Source organism: Bactrocera dorsalis, chromosome 3 (genome assembly GCF_023373825.1).
Source record: "Bactrocera dorsalis isolate Fly_Bdor chromosome 3, ASM2337382v1, whole genome shotgun sequence".
NCBI classification, from domain to species: Eukaryota; Metazoa; Arthropoda; class Insecta; order Diptera; family Tephritidae; genus Bactrocera; species Bactrocera dorsalis.
Genome location: NC_064305.1, coordinates 88,419,996 through 88,444,987, shown reverse-complemented (window position 1 = coordinate 88,444,987; position 24,992 = coordinate 88,419,996). Strand labels below are relative to the sequence as shown.

Sequence of the window (24,992 nt, the reverse complement as noted above, 5' to 3'; positions counted from 1 at the left end):
ATATAAGTACATATGAGTTCACCGTTTCACAAGCGAAGAAAGTAGGAGAAAAAATGTTGGTATACATACACATGTATGCACACATTGATGCAGACATAAAATCTATAAAATGCTTCGCAGTAACATGGTCATGCTAAGTTGAATAAAGTATATAGCCATACGAAGAGAATTAAATTTATCCAGTCTAATAAAAAACATATTTTGTACTTTTAACAGTTCTTTTAATTATAGCCTGTGTTGATATGCAATACAGACAAATCTTTCCAATGCTACCCTACAAGTTTTGAGAGCAACTCCACACAGTTTTTCGATGTTATGCATGTACATATGTAAGTACATTTGTATGTATGTATGTATATAAACGGTTGATCAATATTTTCTGCCAATGACATTTATTATTGTTTTTGAAATAAAAGACCCCAAATATACTACCGCAAACTTTTCGATGTAGCAGTACCTAATTCTAGAAACAATATTTCTAGGAAACAGTTCACTAAATTACTTGACTGATCTTCCTATGTTTCCTAAAGAACACACACACTAATTGTCATATCTGAAACTTGAAAATTTGTCAAAGAAGATTGTTCGAATATGATTTATTAAGTTTTGAAAGCTATTGGAATATAAAAGTTTACAAATTTCACGAGTGATCCAAGCAGACTTTTTTCAATAGCTTTTTTTTCACAGATTCCGCGGGAGTCGTGTCTATCTGTCACCAATGCCGGTCGACCTAGAACGTGTGATATTACACCGTTTGACTTTTTCCTGTAGGAATATGTAAAGTCTAAAGCCTTTAGAGACAATTCCTTTTCGATTCAGGCCTTAACAAGCATCACGCCTGTTAACCGCCAGTTACCAGTCGAAATGCTCGAACGAGACATTGGACTCAATGGATGGACCATCCTAGACGTACATACATAGCCGCTGCCAACATTTGAAAGAGATAATCTTCAAAAAATAAATGCCAAAGAATATTCTTTCGAATGATAATAAACATTCCCCAATAAATTTAAAGTTTAAGTGTTTTTTCTTTAAAGAAGTATGGAACCTCGAAACGGATCACCCTTTATTTTGAGATTTACAAAATATATACATATATTTTAAATAATTTGCACATGTATTTACATATGTACATATGTATTTTTTCAGCAGTGCACCTGTATACACTTGCTCTCTTTCATCTGAACGCCTTCCTTATCTGTCTTAACTTCGTTGGAAAAATTATCAAAAATATCAAGCCAACAAAAAATCACTCAGAGTACACTGGTGGCTAAAGAAATATTACACTGGCGTCATGAGCGATCATAATAAAGTTCTTATTTAGGGTACTTTTTTTTTTAATTTGAGTAGATAACAATCACTTTACTAGGAAAACGAAATTTTTTATTATTTGTCCAAATCGAGTTTTCTCATTCTTTCCATCTGAGCGCCACTGTGCTTAGCGCTTAATCGAATTTTCTCTATATATAGCTTCCTTTGGCAATGTTGTATTGCAATAATTTAAACAGTTACAGTTGCAACCTCACAGTTGAAGCGTCGGTCGAGCGTAACGCTGCGAATATTTGATATTTTTAACAATATAAAAGTAAATTAGAAGAATAGAAATGGGTGAGTAATGAGGATGGAGTGCGGAACAGGCGAATTAAAAATTTTTCGAGTGATTTTTTTGTTTTTAATTTAAGATAGTAGTGCCAGTGTTTTATATATACTATAAGAGATAAAACGTTTAAATAGAATAAATAAATAAATATATATATTGGGTAGTCGAAAAAGTCCAGTGCTACCAATCACATTGTGCCACCATACTATATAGTGTTGAAAATGTGAGATTTTGAGTTTCATTTAACATAAAAAAATTTAATTTGAAGAAGTTGAAAAAAAGTTACAGCTGTTCAAAAATGAGTAAAAATAATGAAGAAATTCGCTTTTATTTTGAAATTTTTGTATAAAAAAGGGAATAATGCCACGTAAGCCACCAATGAAATTTGTGAACTTTACGGAGACGATGCTGCATCAGTTCGTGTAGCACAACAATGGTTCGCTCACTTTCGTTCTGGAAATTTTGTTTTACACTGATGGAATAATGTCTCTAGCGGAGAAATGGCAAAAAGTGGTCGAAGTTTATTTAATTGTTAATAGAAATAGCAAAAAAATAAGTTAAAGTTTGATTTGAAATACGAAAAGATTTTTTCGACTAAACAATATTTTATAAAATGAAAGGAGTACATTTATATTATGTATATTATATAAACGCGCAGTATAGAAAACTTTATTTAAAAAATTTCTGAGAATCCATTTAAAAACTTTATAATCCGAACAGAATGACTAATATGTTTGCCGATAATACAATATATGAAATATTTTTTGTATTTGCTGTTTCAATTTTATTGTGATTTGATAACCGTTTATGACTTTGCATATACCAAATGATAATACACGTACAATGGCCACTTGAAAGCCGCATTTAAACTTTACGTAAAACTGGCTGCACAGATAACTAACGGTGTTAATAAATTTATAACAGGAAATTGATTGTAGTATATACCGATAATAACGGATGAAGCTATAAACATACAAACCATATATGTATTAACAAATAGTATATATAACTTAAACAATTTTTTCACCAATCTCGTTCACCGCTTTCTTTTCCAACAGGTGAGCATCACTGGTTCTCTACAACAATCACAGCCGACTTACCGCCTTTCGCTGTGCAAGCTGGTCATGATTCGGATGGCGATCCCATCTATGTTGGACGCGCATATCATAATGGCGATATGTTGGTTGCTAAAGTTGTGCCAAACAAAGGTCAAGCGTATGTAGCGTGGGGCGGTGAAGAGGTGAACAAACACGATATTGAAATATTGGCTGGTCATCACTATCATTGGGTGCCCGATGCAAATGGTTCAGTGCCACCTAATGCAATCAGTTGTGGTCAAACTAGTCTTGGTGAGACGTTGTATGTGGGACGTGGCTATCATGCCAACAGTTTGACACCCGGCAAAATTCACCCATCACAGGGTTGCTTGTATATTGGTTTCGGTGGCGAGGAGGTCTCGCTTAGCAATTACGAAGTGCTCGTGCGTAATTATTAATTAAACAGGAATTATGAATTAAAGAAAATAAATGTAAATTATGCTTTTTTTATTAATAAAACTTGAGAGTAGCTTAAAGAACAGTTATGTTATCTTACTACATACATATTCTGACAAGGCAGTCAGATTATTGCATTATTGAATCTGTGATTTTCTGATAACTCAGATACAGACAATACATTAAATCGTCAGAAACTCGTTGATGAGAGAATCGGATCTTGAGAAACTAATTAAAAAAATTACAATTAATTAAAAAAAAGTCGATTATTTAATTATTCTTACTCAAAATTTGCTTTTGAAGCAAGAAATGCTATAATAAGTTAGATCTTCACGAAGGTTGGCATAGATTATTGCGTAAGGCAAGCCTACAATTTCTAAAAAAATTGTTCAGATCGCCCCACTATAGCATGTAGCTGCCATGCAAACTTATGGATCAAAATCAAGAAAACCAAATTTTGCTCCACGATGAGACGTGGAATCATCGGTCCATATTTTTTCAAAGATGATGCCGGTGAGAACGTAACGTAACCATGAAAACTGACTTTTTGATGCCTGAAATTGAAACTCGTGGTCTTGGCGCCATTTGGATTCAACAAGACGCCACTTTCCACATATCGCATTAATCATTGGATTTATCGAGAGAAAACTGCGGTGAGCAAATATTTTCACGTTTTGGGCCGGACGATTGGCCACCAAGATCATGTGATATCACATGTTATGGAACGAAATCAACATAGAGATCTTCTATACTCCTTTATAACGGGTGGGCCATATAAAATTTTTAATTTAAAGATAGGACGTAAAAGATTGAGTGTAGCGTTTGCTGTATGGCACGTAGCGCCGTCCTGCTGGAACCAAATGTTGTCAAAGTCTTCCTCTTCAATTTGCTTGAAGAAAAATTCGGTTCGGTTCGCGATATCGCTCACCATTGATGGTTACGGCGGTTCCTTCTTCATTTTCGAGCCGATGATTCCACCAGACCAAAATCCGCAACATACAGTGATTCATGTTGGGTGCATTGGCTTCTCGACGATTACGTGCGGGTTTTCTGTGCCTAAAACGCGTCAATTCTGCCTGTTAACGTAACCATCGAGGTGGAAATGAGCCTCGTCCGAAAAGGTGATTTTTCGGTAAAATTGACCATTCTCGGTCAAACGATCTTCTGCCCAATCTGCGAACTGTAGACGGCTTTTTCTAGTGAATAGCGACCATTTCGTAAATTTTAGACTTTTTACTGAATATCTGTCACTTTCCGAATGGTATTTGACGTTTCCAATGTCGAAATATAGATAATTCAAGTTTAAAACGTTAGACGACCCACCTTATATCTTAAGAAATGTGTCTTCGGCTTTGACTTCGTTTTTCTTGTTATAGTTTTCTTTGCCAATAGGGGTATCAAAGACGTCACGACTATCGAAATTTCAATTCATTGAAAGAAATAGCGTCGAACTAACAAACATACACCGTACACCACATAAGTCCTATGCGTAAGAAAGGGATGACGACACACGTACACAAGTCTTTCGCTTAGTTTGGCCAACTCGATCTTAAGAAATTTGAAAATAAGTCTCTGGTAGCACTCTGCAGTAATTAAGCCTTGATTTAATCGACAGTAGGCTTACTTGTTTGAGCACTTAAAGCTGAAAGTCGCTTTGAGTGGGTCTGGAGCCTAAAACTATGCAACAATTGTGCAAACTTTCACAAACTTTCCATTAAAGATTTCGTAAGATTGTGCTAAGATAAGGGAAACATTTCAACATAAGCAAAACAAACACAAAAATTCAATTATCAGATACATACATAGGTACGTATGTAGAGGTGTAAGTAGGTCTTGTCGAATTTAATTTTTTGTATAGGCTGGCTTTTTAAGATGTACATTTTTGTAGAGAATTGTATAGAATTTAAGAATGCTATGCCTGATTTGGAAAATACGAAAAGAAATCCAACAAATAAAACTTTGGTTTTCTAACTCAAATATTTATTTATTAAAAAAGTTACAAAAATTTGAAAACGTACATTGACGTCTCTTTAAACTGATGTTATTTATTTTATGTGAATGTGCGACTTTATTCTAAATTGCTTATGACTTTTTGAGTTATGGTTTCGTTGTTAACCGCAACATGAGGCACTTGCTAAATGCCAATTCTTTAGGCGCGTACCAAAACTTCGTAATTGGTGAGGGTTATCTCCTGACCACCGAATGGAATATACAAGCAGCCATGAGATGGATGAATTTTGCCGGGTGTGAAGCTACCGCCGTAGTGTCCACGACCAATGTAGAGCGGTTCGCCGTCACTGGTGCGTCCACAAATAACCGCGCCTGGTGGCACCGAACCATTTGCATCGGGCACCCAACCATAGCCGTAACCGGTCAACAATTCAAAATCATGCTTGACCACTTCGCGACCGCCATAAGGCACGTACGCGCAACCCTTTCTGGGAATGACTTTAGCAGGCAACAAATCACCCTCATGATAGGCACGTCCCACAAAGATATCATCACCATCGGCATCATGGCCGGCATGAATGGTGCCCGGTATAATATTGGAACCGGACGAGTTTACCCAGGTCTCCGGTTGTACCAGTACTTCGTAGTTATCGAGGCGATGTTCACGTCCACCAAACGGTATGTAGAGGCAGCCATGTGATGGATGCACTTTGCCCGGTGTCAGACTACCCTCCCAATGGCCACGTCCAATGTATAGCGGTTCACCGTCGTTTGTGCGACCGACGCGGAATGCATGTGGTGGCACACCACCACCGCTGGCAGGTACCCAGTTGTAATGTTGGCCAGTCAACACTTCGATGTCTTGCTTATTGATCTCCTCACCGCCCCACGCCACGTACGCTTGCTGTTTGTTTGGTACGATTTTGGCCGGCAAGACGTCACCGTTGTGGTAAGCGCGTCCAACGTAGATTGGATCGCCATCCGCGTCGTGACCGGCATGCATGGCAAAGGGTGGCAAGTCGCTGTAGACATTTGTGGAAACCCAAGTGAATTCGCCTGCAAAAAAAAAAACATTTTTTTGTTAATTTTTTAATGAATGCGCAGTACATATATATAAGTACATATTTATGATTGAGTGCTAAATTATTATTTGCACAAATATTAACGTGAAATACAGCTTGATTAATGCCATGTACCGCTTAACTCATTCAAGTACAGTTATATGTATGTAACTATCTATTTATCACTTTTAAAACTCTTCTGTACACTAAACTGTTAAACATTCATTGGACATAATGCAATTACTTATTTTTAGACGTCTTATCAACTTGTTTTTCAATTAAGTAATCATAAAATAGTCAATAAAAAGGAAATAATCAAAACTGCACGAAGAAACAACGGTGGAAATGTTAAGCCACCGTAAGAGGACATGTATACGTATTTATTTACAGTTAAAAGTATTGTGTGTATATTTGTTTGCACACGTATCCATTTTGTTTATGACAAGTTAAGGCGTGGCTATAAAATCTTGATACCTTTGTATTTACAGAATTACATGCAATTATACTTAAACTATGTCAAGTGGTATTATAGAGCCGAAAAAGAAGCACCCAAAGAATACATGTCAATTTACTGTACGCGCAAAACATATTATATATACTATACATATGTATGTACCTATGTATTATGTGTCTACCAAAGATCATAAAAATAATATTTTAAAACACATAGCAACGCTTTCAACGAAACGATAATATTCTTCTCAAATAAATACATAATTCCTATACAAAAACTATGCCGTTGATGCGTTCAGAACAATATATTATATTTGGAGGTAGCGTAGCATAATCCATTCCAAATTTTGTGTGACATCTCTTACAATAAAAAGTTTTCTAAACAAAAACTGGATTATGATCGGCCAGTTTGTATGGCAGCTATGCATTATAATGGGCTGATATCCAAGTTTTCTTCAGTAATAGTACCGTTGGTTTGAACAATAATTCATGTCAAATTTCGTAAAGATATTTCATCTAATAAAAAAGTATTATGTCATACAAAACCTTGATTTTATCGGCCAGTTTGTATGGCAGCTACATCTTATAGTGGTCCGGTATGGGCGGTTCCGACTACCGAGACGCTGCTTGGAGCTTATCACGCTGATCATTTATACCGTACAGGCTGCGCGTAGTTGAAGCCGGCTAATATCTCATTTCTTCTTCTCTTTAATTCAGTCAAAAAATCCTAACAACAGACTACTAGTGTTATATACATACATATGTACGTATTTATAAGAACTTTCCACGTTTTTTCAACCCCTGGGAGATTCTCAAAAGTAATAATATTAACTAATTCATATCATTTTAGTCAAATTTCTGTCATAATTTTGAAAAACAACTTTACAGAACATTCTAGGTTATTTAAGGTTGCCAACAATGTACTGAGTGTACTGAAAACATGTCGAAGACCTCTCAAAACTCGCAACTTTATGACAGAGAAACTGAACTTTATCTGACAAAAGCAATTGAAAGTTGAGATAAGATAAAATATAGTTAAAAGCATCATAAATAACAAGCAAAAACAAAACATAGAAAAAAGAAAAATGACACGTAAGTTAATACGCCAGCTTCTAATAGAAATTAGTGGAACATTTGGAAGAATTGAAGCAAAATTTAAAATTTTAATTAAACAAGTTCAAGTAAAAAATTGAAATTTTTGCGTTTTTAGCATATTCGCTTTTAGTTTTTTTATATCATATATATTTACTTATATATATATAATATAAACACTGTAATTGTAAAATGAGTTTTTTCACTAATATTAGTATCAAATTGATTTCAGCCGCACTAAAAATAATTTAATTTTTTAAAAATATTTTTTTCATTCGTGGCACAATCAAGCAGTTTGGTTTACTCAAAAAATATTTGCTTATTTTTTTCCAAGTATTTTCTTTAATTATTCCAAAATTATGAAAATTGTTTTGTTCACTTTCGCCTACTCACCCATTTTGTCTGTTTTAAATAGTCACTAACTTCTTAATAAATTAATTAAAAAATACTTTTTGTACTTGTTAACGTTAGTACGTCGTTTCGTTTTGAACTCGCAACTGAAAATGCGCGTAAATATATAGTTACCGCCAAAAGATATACAAAAGCCTACACTAGCGGACAAAAGAAGAGTTACGTGATATATTTCGAGTATATTTTGCATTTAAGCGAAAGCTTCGTAAGCAATTTAGTATTGATTATTGTAATTATCAACTTTTCAGCAAGTTTTGCCCATTCTATACGTATGGCCGCTTTAAGTGAATCCTTGAATGTTATATGGTGGGTATGTATTTTTTTCTCCAATAGATGCCAAATGTGCTCTATAGAATTAATATTTTGGGATTGCGTAGGTGTTTTTAATTGCTTACAATGGTAGATAAGCCATTATTGCACAAGATATGACGCAAGCTTCGGGTCATTGTCTTGTTGAAAATTTATGTACAACCGGCCATTTTGCTTACTCTATAAGTAGTTTAATTTTAAACTGAATAGAAAAAAAATTTAAAAATAAAACGTATATTTCCCAAAAACTTAACTTACTCACAATTTCACAAATAACGGTATATTTCTTTGCTAGGTATGATTTTCTTATGAAATTTCAACGAAGAAAAAGCTTACCGACTTAAAAAAAAAACAGATATTTTGACGATAGAATTTTCGATGGAAAATTAGGAATCTTTTCCGAAATTAGGTCCACATAAAAAATTCATTCTACTGTATTCGGCACATAAAAAGTTTACTTTAGTGAAAGAAACAAATTTCTGTAAAAGAACTAAAAACACCAAAATCTTGATTATTTAAATTTTCACATAAATTTTAAGGTTATGTGTTTGCACGAAAGTTGTATATATTTTTACTACCCACAACTTTGTCATTTAACCTATTTACATAAGGTTTGTAGTTTCTCCGGAAATCGAGATAAACTGTTTTTCGCTCGTATAAACTCCCTCACTCCACCTCCCTTCCAATGACCTACCTTAAAACGCCTTTATTATTTCTCTTCATTTTTGTTATTTCTTCTTACGTTTCCAATGGGGTTCATCATACTATGATTTCCCTTCAGTTTTGACAATAATCAAAGGCTGCAGCACTGGCCTATAATTATGAAAGAACATCCATATTCATCACATAATACATCGCATCATTAAAGCTTTGGAAATATAACGCAAAATATTACAAAAAAATAAATAATAAATTTGTATTACATTTAAAAAAATAGAGTTTTTGCATCCAATTTGCCAAGTCAGCGTAAGATTCGTTATAGTGAAGTGTCACTATTATCCCGAACTGCAGTGTAGATAATAGTAAGACCTATGTGCTTTACCGTTATCTTATCACTATACTATATGTTTTGATGGATATTTGCCTGTTTCAAGATAAAAGTCAAAAGTGCTTTTGAAATATGACGTTTGTTGCCGATGTGTGTTCTTATATACTTATACTTATGTATGTATGTAGCTATATGTGACAATTTCTACAGAAACTTATATGAGTGTGTTTTGCAGAAATGTAAATAAAATTTATGACATATCGATTATATGTATTTCCTATTTTTTGCTTTTGTTGTTTTCCACCTGTGCTTGTTATTATGGCGCAAATGGCGTGAAGCACTGGTGTAGTCCAAGGGGTTGATAAACTTTGAATACACTGAAGTAAATACCCTTTGTAGACAATTAAGGAATAAAGACGGTTGTGACAAAGCAATTGTAAGCTCAGATTATTGTTTTGCGGTTTATTTAAAAAATTATATATTATGCAATAAGGATAAGCATACATACATACATACTAAAGGGTGATCAATTTCGAATTTACCTATTTTTCTTAAGAAAAAACACAGAAACTTCAAATTTAGTGTGGAATGTTTATTATCATTCGAAAGAACATTCTTTGACATTTATTTTTTAAAGATTATCTCTTTTAAATGTTGGTCGCGGCTATGTCTCAGATGGTCCACTCGTTGAGTCCAATTTTCGATGACTAGTTCGAGAATTTAACTGGGGAATGACACGCGGGGTTTTTTGCTTGAAGGTCTGAATCGAAGCGGGATTGTCCGCATAGACTTTAGACTTTACATATTCCCAAAGGAAAAAGTCTGACGGTGTGATCTTGGTGGTAAATTTTCCGGTCCAAAACGTGAAATTATCTGTTCACCGAAGTGATCTCTCAATAAACTCATTGAATGAGCCGAGATCATGAGCTTCAATTTCAAGCATCAAATATTTGGTTACCAAGGCGCGATAACGGCCGCTATTGACGGTTACGTTCTCACCTGCATCAGTTTTGAAGAAATTTGTAACGATGATTCCAGAGCCCCCCAAACCACACCAACCTGTGAATCTCTTTTTTTTACTTGTTTAGATATTCATTGAGCAAGAAATGGACCTCATCGCTGAAAATGTCCTTCATGGAACTTCAAGAGCCCATAGAGCGAAGCGATTTTGATTGGGAAGGTCGAGCGGCTCTTGGACATGCTGTATTTTGTACTCTTTCAATTTCAGATTCCAATGCGCCAAGTCGTTCCGTACGTCAGTCCATGTGTTGTGAAGGGCGCCTACATATGTATATATATTTTCTTCACTACGTGATGGCCGTAGTTTATTCGGTCGAATATTATCCATTTATGAATGCTGGGTTTCAAGATGGGTGATAGTGTTGCGATAAATGCGCGAAACATATGTATTCTTTGCAGAATTTGAATTTTTATAAGAAGGTGAACGATTTGTAAACGTTGTTCAGGCGTAAATCTTTCCATGATGAAATGCTAACCAATACTGAACAAAAATAACATGACAACTTGACATCTCTACCTCTACTTGGATCACCCGTTATATAAGTACATATGTATATGAAATTTTTGCAAGATCTGAATCGCGGTCATTGTGAATTAAAATTTATATGAATTCAGTTATATAAGTACATAACCATATGCATAAGTATGTATGTATGTACTTATGCTATTGCATACAATATACACTGGTTCATCCTATATTTACCCTTTGACGGCTCCAAATTTAGCATTTTGTTAATTTTTACTTACTTGGTAATAAAGAGGCTGATATTAACAAAAACAATAATAAAAATTATTCATTTATTTGATACAAAAACATTGTTTTGGCAGAAATGCAGCATGTGATCATCGTTAGTGAATCCAGCTAAACTGAAGAAGTGTGCCAATTTTTGGAACAATTGATTTGTTTATTATAAAACTAATGTGAAGTACATTGAAATTGATTGCGTAAAACCTTTACAGCTCCGAAATTCGCACCTCATTCGTTTATCCATCAAAACTTGCCAATGTCCATATCGGTCTAACCTCACATCTTGCAGAGGAACATACGGGCCTTTTTTCTTTTATTTTGTTGATGAGACATTCCACATCACTTTGTCTCTGCTATGGTTACTCTGAATTCCAAATAGTATGGAACTTTATAGTACTATCCTTTTCAGCAAATATTCTCAGGTACAAAAACCAAGAGTTACACATAGCAAAACCCGTGAAATGGTAAAAACTCATATACAGACATATGTATATACGAACCAATGCTTACTATGTGGCTTAATTTTGTACTGGATCCATAAACGAGTCTACCATAAAAGGTCGATGATATTCTGTTATAACGTGGGGATGTACAATTTTTTTGCCGAATTAACCCATCTTCCTATACAGATTGCCGAGAAAAACTAATTATTAATACTAAATACTAAATAAAAATATATTCACTTAGCTTTTACTCACACATTTTTAAATATGTAGAACAATGCTCCCTTTGGAAACAAGTATGTACTATATACAAATGCGTCACTTTAAAGCCAAAAACCCTGTTTTGTAAAAAAAATATAAAAATCAGAATTGCATTTTCGCATTTCCTGAAAGTAGCTCTGTTTCTACAAGCTTTGTATTGTACGATCTATTTACGTTGCGATATATGCATAACTAAGCCATGATAATTCATTCACTCAATGAGTCACACCTATAGAAGTCAAGAAAACACCTGACGATAATGATACGATAATGAATGAGCAAACACTCATTGACAAGCAAAAAAATGTTTTTATTTTTGCACAATAAAATTGACTCCAGAAGTTTCACTACGACAGCACGAGAATGCCCAAGATATTGTGGCAATTACAAATCGATATCTGGATGCCGATGATTTTCAACGCCTGTGGAGTTGTTTATATTTAATAAGAATGGAATTAGTATTGTTATTTTTTTTACTTATAAATATTGTTATGTATGCCGACAACTAATGCTTCTACTATTTACGTTTGAATATTATTTATTCTTACACAAGAGTATGTATATATTTTAATATTTAGTATAACTTAGAAACATTTTATTACTACTTGTCATATATACAAGTAAATATACTTCTCGTATATATTAAATGTTTTTTGAAAAAAATTTTGTTAAAAAGCCAAACAAATAAAAATAATGTCCTTTAGTGGGTATCCAAATTAATAATGAACATTGATGAACCCTAGATACATATCTTACTAAGTACTTCTCCTTTTGATATCAGGAAGTATGTCAAAAACCGGCACAATGTTATTTTTATTGTAGTGAATCATTGAACCAGACTTCAAGATCTCATAAATATGATTTGATTACGTGTACTTATTTAATAACGGGTATTTACCCTGAACTTAAGTTGAAGTCACAGACTTTATCATAAAATTTACCAAAGTGTGAGTGCCTTTATCAAATAATCAATTTTCATATAAACTTGACAGGCATTACCCACACATGCATGTACATTAGGGTGCCCGTTAATTAGCAAGACGATTTTTTTATTGCAAGCGCCCCCTTAAGTTTCAGTTTTTGGCCTAAAAACAATGATCTAACGAAACAAGGTCTTTATTTTCACTTTAAATCGTATCTAAATTTTATTTTTTTCTAAGATATAACATGCAACTTTTTGATATTTAGCATTTAGATAGTCATCCCGTGTGACGTCCGTTTTTTAAGTTTGTTTTTGAAATTTTTTATAGTGAAGTGGAAAAACACCAGCCCTTTGTTGAGCTTCACCTCGCTTGGACCATGATCTTTTTCGCACATTGTTGTCGAACAGGGTGGACCATCTAACGTTTTAAATTTGAATTATCTATATTTCGACATTGGAAACGTCAAATGCCATTCGGAAAGTGACAGATATTCAGTAAATGGGTTAAAATTTACGAAATTGGTCGCTATGCACTAGAAAAAAACTGAGAAAACTTTTTTCCAAAGTGGTGGAATGTCAATTTTACCGAAAAATCATCTTTTCTTTTTTCTTCAAGCAAATTGAAGAGGAAGACTTGGACAACATTTGGTTCCAGCAGGACGGCGCTATGTGCCGGTCAGCAAACACTCAATCTTTTACGCCCTATCTTCGAAAATCGCATGATCAGCAAAAGAGGTGATGTGAATTGGCCTCCAAGAAGCTGCGATTTAACTCCGTTGGGCTATTTTCTGTGGGGAGTTGTTAAAGATAAATGTTACGCCAACCATCCAGAAACAATTCAAGATCTAAAGTACGAGATTCAAGCTGCTGTAGCTGCCATAAGGCCTGAAACCATCGAGAAAGTACTCCAAAATTGGGTGGATCGGATAAGCTACTGTAAACTCAGCAGTGGTGGTCATTTGTTCGAAATTGCTTTCCATAAATAAATTTCATAAAACAACCTTTTAAATAAATGTTAGACCTTTGAAAATTATCAAGCCGTTTTTTTATTGACTTTTTAAATTTAAAAATATATGGCCAACCCGTTATTTGATCCACATTTCGTATTCTGTTATCATTTCCATAATAGTATTTTTAAAACTATTTAAGCACGACTTGTGCTTTTAAGAACAAATTAACATAAAAATGAACTATTTTGGGCATGAATGTATTGTACCATATGTACATATGTATATAGTAAATATTGCATATGGTGTAACGCTTCTGAGCTGGAAATTATATTGCGGTTTTTCGAAATACCAAAACAAAAATAGTACCCTTCGATAAGATAAAATAGTCGATGATAGGCACATTGAATAAAGGTCGGTTTACGTTTATAACCAACTCAGTTGAATTCACGAACGAAAACAGTTATACATCGACTGTCGACGCATACGGAACGTTATATCCGTCGAATAAAAGAGAAGAGAAATTTTGCTAGCGAAGTCATAACGATAAGAAACAATAATAAATTGAAGAAGATTCTTTTAATCTGTGCAAAAAACAACATACAATAAATATGGGTAAGGCAAATTGCAAAAAGTGGTTAAAGTGCGTTTTTAAATAAAAAAAGAGTTTAATTTTATATTTATATTTTTACAAAAGAAAATGATTTTCTATAAATAAAGCATGTGATAAAATTATTTATGAACTTACATACATACATATTTGCCTGAATGAAGTCTTATAGTTTTATCGCTGATCGGTGCAGTGATAACACTTTATCTTTATTTATAACTCAGATAATTGTGGGCGAGTGTCAATATAATTTCATAAATATTCAGAAGCACACAATAATTTGCGAAATTTTGCATTTGAGTAACCAAAAAGTGTAGTCTAATATTAAAACGTAATTGCATATTTTTAGGCGCTACGATTTCGGTGCAACCCGGTGCTGTTTTTCAACACGGTAAATTGCCTTTATAATTAAAAGTGTAATTGGTGCTTGCCATACAAATACTTTTTTGATAATAATTAAATCATACATTATGTAAGTTTTTAAGGCAAACAGTAAATACATATCTAACGGTGACGATGTACTATATGCATATGTATATGTACTATGTACATACTTATGTATTATCGAAATGATTCATACTTTGTGCGAAAGCCCACAAGAGCAGTAATGCTTAATTAATAGATAACACTTCTCATTTTATAATTTATTTTTATACGAAAAGACTTTTTCGACTACTCAATATTTGCAAAATTTTCACTCACACTGTGCAATCACTGTAACAATTTCTTAAAAAACAAAGAAAAATTATGTTAAATCTACAGTATTGCCAAGCATAGTATATCGATGATTTTAATTTGATCTATTTCTTTTCAGAAACCTGGGTACATTCGTCGCCATATCAGCCGGTGCCACCGGGTGCCGTTGTTGGTGGCCACGACTCTGACGGCACGCCCATCTATGTGGGTCGTTCATTCCATGAGGGCGATAACCTACCGGCCAAAGTGATACCCAGCAAAGGTTGCGCTTATGTCTGCTGGGGCTGTAAGGAAATACAGAAAACACACTATGAGGTGCTGGTGGGTCAAGGCTATGCTTGGGTTCCTTGTTATGGTGGTGCTGTGCCGCCCAATGCTGTGCGCAGCGGTACCACACGCAACGGCGAACCATTGTACATAGGTCGCGGTCATCATGCCAACAGTTTGACCGTTGGTAAAATACATCCATCACATGGCTGTTTGTATATACCGTTTGGTGGGAATGAAGTGCGTCTTGACTCATACGAAGTGCTCATCAGACAGGCTGCAGATCAATGGGTGCCCACAACACCATACCATGTGCCGCCGAATGCCGTCGTTGGTGGCTACGATTCGGATCGTGCTCCTATCTATGTGGGTCGTGCCATGCATGAAGGTGAGCTGCTGCCCGCTAAGTTTGTTCCCAACAAAGGTAGTGCATACGTCTGTTGTGGCGGTTACGAGATCAATAAAACCTCTTTCGATGTGCTCTGTGGCTACGGTTACAGCTGGGTGCATGTGTATAATCATGTTATCCCACCGAATGCTGTAATGAGCGGCGTCGGACGCAACGGTAATCGTTTGTATGTCGGTCGCGGCCATTATCAGGGCAGCTTAACTCCCGGTTTAGTTTCACAATTGCAACGCTGCCTCTTCATTCCATATGGTGGGCGCGAAATCCGCGTCGACTCATACGAAGTTCTCTGCCGGGTTTAATATTGATTATTTTCTATAAAAAAAGAACAAATTTGTATAAGAACAGGAAAAATAAAAAGCATATTTGATACGAAATACATATATATATATACAACTAAGATTTACTTATTGTTATATTCCTCCAACTCGTACACAGCGGACGTATGCACCCTTTTGTTGAATTTGCATTTATTTGTCGGTTCACACATGGAAAATACATTTTATTTTATCTTTTCATTAAAATTTAGACTACAAATGGGTGCATTCGTCCGCGTACGCCTCCATTCCACCAAATGCCGTAATTGGTGGTAACGACTTTGAGGGCGATACTATCTACGTCGGTCGCACATTCCACAATGGCGACACTTTGGTGGCACAGGTTGTGCCCAAGAAGCAAATTGCATTTGTATCATGGTGTGGAGAAGCTATTCCGAAGGATCATTTTGAGGTACTCTGCGGCACAAATCTTATCTGGCGTCATTGTTATGACCATGTTATACCAGAGAATGCTGTAGTTTGCGGCAAGACAGCGCTGGGTCAACCAGTTTATATTGGACGTGGGCATTACGAAGGCAGTCTAAGTGTTGGAAAGGTTTCATCAGTTCATCGTGCCTTATTCATACCATTCAAAACTGCCGAACGTCGCTTGGAATCTTATGAAATTCTGGTGGAGCAAAAACGCGGTGAAGGATGGGCAGTAGGTGACACAACGCCACCACCACCACCACCACCAATAGAAGACGTAAAACCACCATATCCCGTACCGCCCATTATGGACGTAAAACCATACATACCACCACTAGATGTGAAGCCCCCATTGGGACCACCAATGCTTATGCCAATGCCACAACCACTCGCTCCACCAGCAACAACCGATCCCTACAATCCGCATCCAGTTTTCGATCCACCGCCACCATATCACTCAATCGGTGTTCCAGTTTATCCACCCACCCCACCAATTCCACCTTATATACCACCCAGCCAGCCAGCTGGGAATGGTCCGCAACAATCTGATACTTGGGTGGTTTCAAGCGCCAATTATACGCCACCAAATGCTGTATACGCCGGACACGATACTGATATGTCACCAATTGTGGTTTGTCGCTGCTTCCACAATGGCGATTTGCTGCCAGGCAAAGCGATACCGAGTCGCGCTTGTGCCTATGTGTCTTACGCGGGTCAGGAGATTCAGAAAGAAAGTTTCGAAATTCTCGTCGGTGAGGGTTACGATTGGATGCCGGCTTCGAATGGTATGCTACCACCAGGTGCTATAGAGGCAGGACGCACTGACAACGGCGAAATATTGTATGTGGGTAGGGCCCACTACTGTGGCAGTCTGACACCTGGTAAAATTCAACCTTCGCACGGTGCTCTCTACATTCCTTTCGGTGGTTGTGAGCGAAGAATTTCCAACTATGAAGTACTTGTACGCCGCAACAATTTCTACCGGGATGAAGCGATAAAAATCTGTTATTGAATGGTGAACTAACAGAATAACTTGTCAGTAACACATTTTCCATATATTTTACAGTAATATACATATATATGTACATATTTATTTAATCAATACAACATTTTCAAATATATACACAAATATATAGCCGTACGCCCTGGCAACTAGTGCTTCTTACTCCGTAAGATAATAATTGTATTATTATTTTTCATTTACTTAATAAATAAAAATACACAAATATTTATACAACGAGAGCTTAGTTCAGCTTATGACCAATGCATTTCGAAGTCATAGAAACGTTTTTATCAAATGGACCATTAGAAATGGGTAGACTTTATCAAGTATATTGAGCACTCTGGCTTTAATTCTTTATATGTATAACATTCAGTCATAATTCCAATATAGTAAATATATATAATACAGTTCGCTATAGATATGATTTTCCAAATCAAAATCACGCTGAAAATTAATTTAAAGAAATCATCTTCCTCCAAACAGTGTCATACTCTCGCAACTACTCACTTCTCTATCATTAAGATATGGTTATAATAATTATATATTTTATATCTTCTGCCTTCGACGACATTTAATATTCTTCTTCTTTATTGGCATAGACACCGCTTACGCCGATATAGCCGAGTTTACAACAGCGCGCCAGTCGTTCTTTCTTTCCGCTGATTGGCGCCAATTGGAGGTTCCAAGTGAAGCCAGATCTTTCTCCATCTGGTCTTTTCAACGGAGTGGAGTTCCTTCTCTTCCTCTGCTTTCCCCAGCAGGTACTGCGTGGAATATTCTTAGAGCTGGATTGTTTTCGTCCATTCGGACGACATGACCTAGCCTATTAATGTCATTAATTTGGGATTTAGTCATAGTACTTAGTTTTGACTAAACCAACCTCTTCTGACTGCTAAGTCACATGTGTACTAAGTTTCATTAATATACCTAAATTTCTTTTGCACCGACAAATGGATGGACAGAAAGACATTTAATACTTACGAGGTTCAATGCGTCTCACCTTCTTGATCATTTTGATAACTGTGAAATTGTAAAGTTATTGCTGATCGATTAAGGGGATTTTACTGTAACAATGTGCCTTTAAGCCTTCAATGTGTTCATATGTACATATATGGACTTTAAGATATGGACTTTTTATAGGTTAACTTGTACGTATTTAAAAACTTTTATCTCCCCAAAAAGAAATAGAAAATTGTTTATTACATATTATTGAATAAATGTCGATTTAGATTTATAATAGGGTCAGTTCAATCAACGACGAGAACAGTTGTACATCGACTGCCGAAGTATACGTACCGTTATATCTGTATAATAAATTAAAAGGAAAAGGATAACGAAGAAAAAATCGTAAATCAAAGAAGATTTGTGTAATCTGTGCAACCAACATCACTCGATAACTATGCGTAAGTAAAATTTACTTAAAACTAGGGAGGAAGGGCTAAGCTCTGTATAACCCTGCAAAGTCAGACATATGTTCAAGTGTTGGAAAAATTGTATACTAAATAAAGAAGTTGCTAATAACTCAAAGTTCATCAATCTTAATTCGAATTTACGGTTGCATTACAATCATATTTGGTAACTTATTAACTTGAAAAAAATAGATATAATCTGGTCGATACCACCCCAGCAGCCATATAATACATGTATAATGGTTTTGTTTTTCTAACAAACCTTATATGTCTGTTTGTAGTTATATACACTATATGGAAGTATATATAAAATTGCTTGGATTTCGATCCAAGGTGACCTTTTACACCAAAAAGTATTTTCCTGGCTTTAATTCTTGTAAGCTGCAAGAGTATTAAATGTTCGGTATATATCCGATATATTTGGAAGTACTGGTCCAGTATTATACATTTTTTACAAAAGGCTACATTATTGTCCACATATTCGGCACCTGGGGGTTGAAAAATTATTTTGAATATTTTTAGCTAAGAGATTGCACACCTTGAAAGCACCATTTGTGCAAAGTGTTCTCGCGATATCCTCATTTGCATTTGATTTATATAAACTAAAAGATTGAATTTAAAATTTGAAATTAGTGAAGTGAAGTAGTTCCTGAGATATGTATATTGTCCAATGTTCATACCGATACCTTTGCAGCTCTTAGATATCATATCATTGGTAGATTTAACTTTGGGACTTTATAAGATATACATATGTACATATGTATATGGTATAAAAAATATTAAACCACAGATGCTTCTTTTTTCTTCGATACCCTCTACCGAGTAACAGTTTCGTATTATAATTTTGATAGCTTTGAACTTATCTCGTCATCGTGATTATTTTGATACATATACAATTTAAATCGATTGGTTATAGAGGCTACAGTCCTTCAGTTTACTAAAGGATTTTACTTTCTTGAATTATACCTGTATGTGTATGAATGCTTTTAACACTAATAACACTTCATGTATAGAAGCTGCAACAACAAGTTTTCGAGTTGAATTCGTACAAGAGAGTACGCGGATACCTTATTAAATTGGTATAGCCGTTATCTGCAGTGCTACCAAGTTTTCTTTTGTATATTTTAGACAGCGCTGGCTATTGTGAATGGTTGAAATGACAAATAAAATACAAAAATTCTTGTATTTATAAAACATAAGTCTTAAAATCAATTATTATTTATTTATAGAAAACCAAAATAAAGACTTTTATTTGTCCTACTTGTATTCAGAATCTTCGTCGAATGGTGAGCTGGTGCCACCAGGAGCTTTTGTTGGCGGACGCGACTGTGATGGCACTCCCATCTATGTGGGGCGTTCAATCCACAGAGATGATCATCTACCGGCCAAAGTGATACCCAGCAAAGGTTGCGCTTATGTCTGCTGGCGCGGTAAAGAAATCCCGAAAACAGAATATGAAGTGCTGGTTGGTAATGGCTATGAATGGGTAACTTCCTCCGGTGGTTCGGTGCCACCCAACGCTGTACTCGGCGGTATCACATGCCATGGTGAGCGATTATACATAGGTCGTGTCGCTTACCGCAACAGTTTAACCATTGGTAAAATACATCCATCACATGGCTGTTTGTATATACCGTTTGCTGGTAAAGAATTGAATTTTCATTCATATGAAGTGCTGATCGGGAAGGATCGCTCCGTGTGTGGTTTCCCTTTTAAGAAGGTATCTGAATCTTGCTCTGTGAGCATAGAAGAGTGCATACCACGGTACGCACCGAGGTCAATCTCTATAAAGATAAAGTTTTAGACATTGGTTTACATCAATGGTCAGCTTGAGGGAAACTGGGATAGTATGAGTGAGCACAAATATAAGGACACCAACTGAGGACTAGGTAACCTTACAATTTGGCAACATTTTATTCTATCGTGAAAACTTCAATTCTGTACTTTTTTATTGATTTTAAATATGTATATAACGATTACAAGAAGTATTTTGGATCCAATAGACCTTAACTTTATTGGACTTAAATAACCTATAACAAAATAATAAACTTTATATGCAATTTATTAAAGAAAACATTTTGTTTTTTGAATTGGTATACGAGTATCTCCCATGGTGGACGTAAAAGCATATACGTATACTACCACAAGATGTGGAGCCAGCTTTGGGACCACCAATGACTATGCAAATGCCACAACCACGCGATCCTCCACTAACAATCTATCCTTACAATCTGCATGTAGTTTTCGATTCGCCGCCACCATATTACGCAATCGGCGTTCCAGACTTTTCTCCCACCCCGCCGATTTCACCTTCATTTGCATTGTGAACACGCAAAACTGTGTAAACGTCACGAGCCATTTACTATGTGCATATTTAGACGAGGACTCTTTTTGTCCAAACCGGTTTTCGTAAGCGAGGGGACGACGAAGTAACTGTGCTCCTTGTATCCTCACTCGGCTCGCTGCTACGCAATTCGGCATTTTTTTTCATTTTGAAATTCCTTTCATGTTTGCAACTACGCTCGGTTCCAATGGAATATTTACAGTATATTCAGAAATTTAAATGTTTTAGCCCTGAATGCAAATATGAATAATATATAATGATAATAAGCGTCGGAACGACGTAAGTATAGTATATGCAGCTGACGTTTCTTATAGATTTTATAGCTGCCGGCTGTCATTTCATATTCTGGTTAACAACTAGCCAAGACCCCTTTTTTTTGGTAGAGTTTGCCAAAACCTACCTGCCAAATTGTTGCTAACCAGATATTGAGAAAAACAATTTTTGTAAATGTTGCCGATAAAGTTCTGGTTCGGAAATCGATCGCGCTATGCCAAAATAGGGTGTATGAATTAGCCCCCACTGAATTAACCCCCACCGGGCAAAATGACTTAAGCCCCACCAATTTTACAACAAAATTAAAAATGGCGAAAAGGGGGCTTAAGTCATTTTCGTGGGGATTAATTCCTTTTTTTCTCGTGGGGATTCTGTCATGTAAGAACACCCACGTTTGGTGGGGCTTAATTCATTTCGATTGGTGGGGATAAAATCATTTTCGTGGGGATTCCGTCATTTTTGGTGGGGAAAGATTCACTAAGAAATTGGTGGGGCTTAAGTCATTTTGTCCGGTGGGGGTTAATTCAGTGGGGGCTAATTCATACACCCGCCAAAATAGTAATAATATCGGCGATGACGTGCTCAGACATAGTCCATACAACTCAAAACAAAGAACAGGAAAGGTAAAAAGTGATAACGCTGCACTCATTTACATTATAACGGGTGATTCGAGTAGAGGTAGAATTTAGATTTATTAAGATTATAAAACACTAAGTAATGTCTAAAGTCTATGCGGACAATTCCGCTTCGATTCAGGCCTTGGAGGAAAACACGCGTGTCATTCGCCAGTTACCAGTAGAAAATTGGATCCAACGGATGCACCATCTAAGACATAGCCGCGGCCAACATTTGAAAGAGATAAAAATGCCAAAGAGTAGTCCTTCAAATGATAATAAACATTTTTCACTAAATTTGATGTTTTTGCGTTTTTTCTTTAAAATAAAGTAGGAAACCTCGAAATGGATCACCCTTTACATGTATAAGGTGGATTATTTTTACAACAAAATCAATATACTTACCAAGAAAAATCTTTACGTTTATTGAAGGCTATTGAGGTACATATTTCACAACGTTCTGAAATACATACATACATATCTTCTAATATAATATAACACTATATTAAACTCCATTTGATTCTTTTACTTTCCAATACCCAAATCAAGAAGTAAATAATATAAAGACATACAATTTTGCACTAATAATTTCCTTAAAATATGCCACCTTATGACTAAAAGTTGCCCAAATTCAAACAAAACTGTTCAAACCTCCAGGTACCGAATATGTGGACCCCAGTATCTGTAGTTGACTTTTGACCGAAAATATCGATCAATTTGTGAGATATACATTGAAATTCAGAACAAATCCTTTCCTAACAATAGTTATACCGTGTATCAAAAATGGGTTGAATCGGGTCATTACTTCCCTGAGCCACCATTTACCTAATATAAATATTTTCGAACTACAAGGTGACTTTATGAGCGTACTTTATGATGGATATATCGGCCAATATGTGAGTTGTCTTGCATCTTTGTGTAGATACAATTGGGCGAAAACTTAACCTAGCCCGCATATAACTAATACCAGGATTTTCCAACATCCGGCTGACTTTGCTTCATATGATTGGTGATGGTATGTGAGGCACGTTAATGAAACCCAAGGAACATTATTTAGAATGTGGCATGATAATAGTTAATATATAAAACCACAACTCTCACCTACTATGTATAATGATTTTGGTTTTTCTCATGCTTATGCCGAATTTGTCGGTCAGTCTATGAGTTATATAGAATATATATATGAATATAATTGCTTAGATTCCGATCCTCTGGTTGACGTTTTACATCTTAAGGTGTTTCCCTGCCCTTGATCATTGCAAATTTCGAGAGTATAAAATGTTCGGTTACACCCGAACTTAGTCTTTTCTTACGTAGACGCATGTTTTTTTTTTTTTAACGCACTGCAGAACAGGTGGTATTACGGCGCTGAAGCACCGCCAACACGATCACCCACTCATGAATTTATATAAATATCTAACATCCGTTGGCAGGCAATATATGTAGTTATTTTGGTTAGCGGTGAGTTATCATCTCGTTATCGACAAACTTCCACTCCTAGACATGTATGTACACATGCCTGTTATCAAATAAACAACAAAAATATTAAATAAATGGTAACAAATACGTGTTGTTGTATCCAAAACAAGATGGAATATTTTTACTCGTTATTTTTAGATCAAGATAATGAAGTTTAATATTAAAAACCGGTTGATACCAGTAAGCGCCACCTCTTTTACCGATCTTTGGTTAATTGGTTCACATGTGTATATATGTATATAATAATACATTTTTACTAAATATTCTCGCAGCTACCAACTTTTAATTTCTGGACCATTTTAACATACATATGTAGGCGGATAGACGATTTAAATGATACAGATTCTCTCTTAATAAATAATATCTTGAAAGCATCTCCTAGCCAAAGTGGATCTGTTACACACATTGATACAGTTAAGTGATACAAATTTTTATTGCTGTAATATATTTGCAGATAGGAAAAGGAAATCGGAATAAATTTAGTACCTAAGCAGTCAAGCGTTATTGTTATTCATTAAAATGAAGCAGAGTAAGGACTTCAGTCATGTTTGACATCTCGCGGGAACCCTTTTTGACTGAGATGTCTCGAGGTTATACGTGCAGTAGGCCAAAGCTCATGAAGAGCTATCAAAATTAACGAAGCATTTTCGTGGTGAAAAATCAATGACTTTTTTCCACACAAATTGCCAAAACGAAGAGCTTCCGGTCAAGATTTGAAGACTTCTCGTTAGCAATAATAATGCCTTTGATGAATGTACTTAGTTTCCTCAACTATGCAGACTAGCATCTCTTTCGAGACCTCTACTCGACATCGTTTTTGCAAAAGATTTTCCTATCATATAAGTCTAGCAATGGCATTCAAACCATTTACCGAAATATGATAAGTCGATCCATAAGAGAAGTTGAGATCGTCCACTTTCGCTCTGATGTCAACACGACGATTCAAGCACTGTTTCTTTGATTTTTTCAATGTAATCGTCATTATCTGAGGTCACTGAAGAGCATCGAGCAAGTTTTCGATGTCTTCATGATCTTCAGGGAATGGCTTATGCCACTAAAACACTTGTGTATAAAAATATAATAAAAATGCATAATAAAAAAAAGATTCCAGGTAATCTTGTATGAAAACTACTATCTCTATATACATATTTCAAGTAATGAAAATGTAGTTTCATACCTTTTAGCTCTTTGAATCCTCAGCTCGTGAATTCCCTTGAATTAAAAACAATTTTTGATATTTTAGAGCTCAGATATTGTATGTCAACAAAATGACGTTATCAGAGTAAAAATAACAAACTTTCTAATAGTTAGTATCTAATTGAATACGACAGTTTATAATAAAACTTTGCAAAGCAATAATTATTAAAATGTTCATAGAACAACACAAAAGTTCATAAATGTTTACTGTGTTCATTTGTTGACGTAGACGCTTCTAATTAAATAAAGT

General features: G+C 35.4%; 3 protein-coding genes and 1 long non-coding RNA gene across 7 annotated transcripts; 2 read left to right on the top strand and 2 right to left on the bottom strand.

Annotated features, from left to right (window-relative positions):
* Positions 1-1,452: 1,452 nt before the first annotated feature.
* LOC105229393 (uncharacterized) lies at positions 1,453-17,663 on the top strand. Of its 4 annotated transcripts, none has more exons than XM_049453938.1 (4): positions 1,453-1,608; positions 2,659-3,084; positions 15,123-15,659; positions 16,207-17,663. In XM_049453938.1, the coding sequence occupies exons 1-4, from the start codon at positions 1,605-1,607 to the stop codon at positions 17,433-17,435; spliced, it is 2,196 nt and encodes a 731-aa protein (XP_049309895.1). In that variant the 5' UTR covers positions 1,453-1,604; the 3' UTR covers positions 17,436-17,663. The 4 variants fall into 4 exon arrangements, with proteins under 4 accessions (XP_049309895.1, XP_049309893.1, XP_049309894.1 ...); XM_049453936.1 differs by lacking the exons at positions 1,453-1,608; positions 2,659-3,084 and adding exons at positions 14,121-14,313; positions 14,658-14,699; XM_049453937.1 differs by lacking the exons at positions 1,453-1,608; positions 2,659-3,084 and adding an exon at positions 14,124-14,313.
* On the bottom strand, positions 5,052-8,194 carry LOC105229390 (uncharacterized). Its single transcript, XM_011209658.4, has 2 exons — positions 8,043-8,194; positions 5,052-6,099 (listed from the first exon to the last, which is right to left on the bottom strand). Exons 1-2 carry the CDS (start codon positions 8,044-8,046, stop codon positions 5,243-5,245), a joined length of 861 nt encoding a protein of 286 aa, XP_011207960.1. The 5' UTR covers positions 8,047-8,194; the 3' UTR covers positions 5,052-5,242.
* On the bottom strand, positions 11,162-13,089 carry LOC125777865 (uncharacterized). The gene is made up of 2 exons (XR_007422435.1): positions 11,824-13,089; positions 11,162-11,746 (listed from the first exon to the last, which is right to left on the bottom strand). It is a non-coding gene; the product is annotated as an uncharacterized LOC125777865 (long non-coding RNA).
* A 1,005-nt stretch (positions 17,664-18,668) lies between the features above and the next one.
* Positions 18,669-20,906, top strand: LOC105229391 (uncharacterized). The gene is made up of 2 exons (XM_011209659.4): positions 18,669-18,829; positions 20,107-20,906. The coding sequence occupies exons 1-2, from the start codon at positions 18,826-18,828 to the stop codon at positions 20,637-20,639; spliced, it is 537 nt and encodes a 178-aa protein (XP_011207961.2). The 5' UTR covers positions 18,669-18,825; the 3' UTR covers positions 20,640-20,906.
* The last annotated feature ends 4,086 nt before the right edge of the window (positions 20,907-24,992 follow it).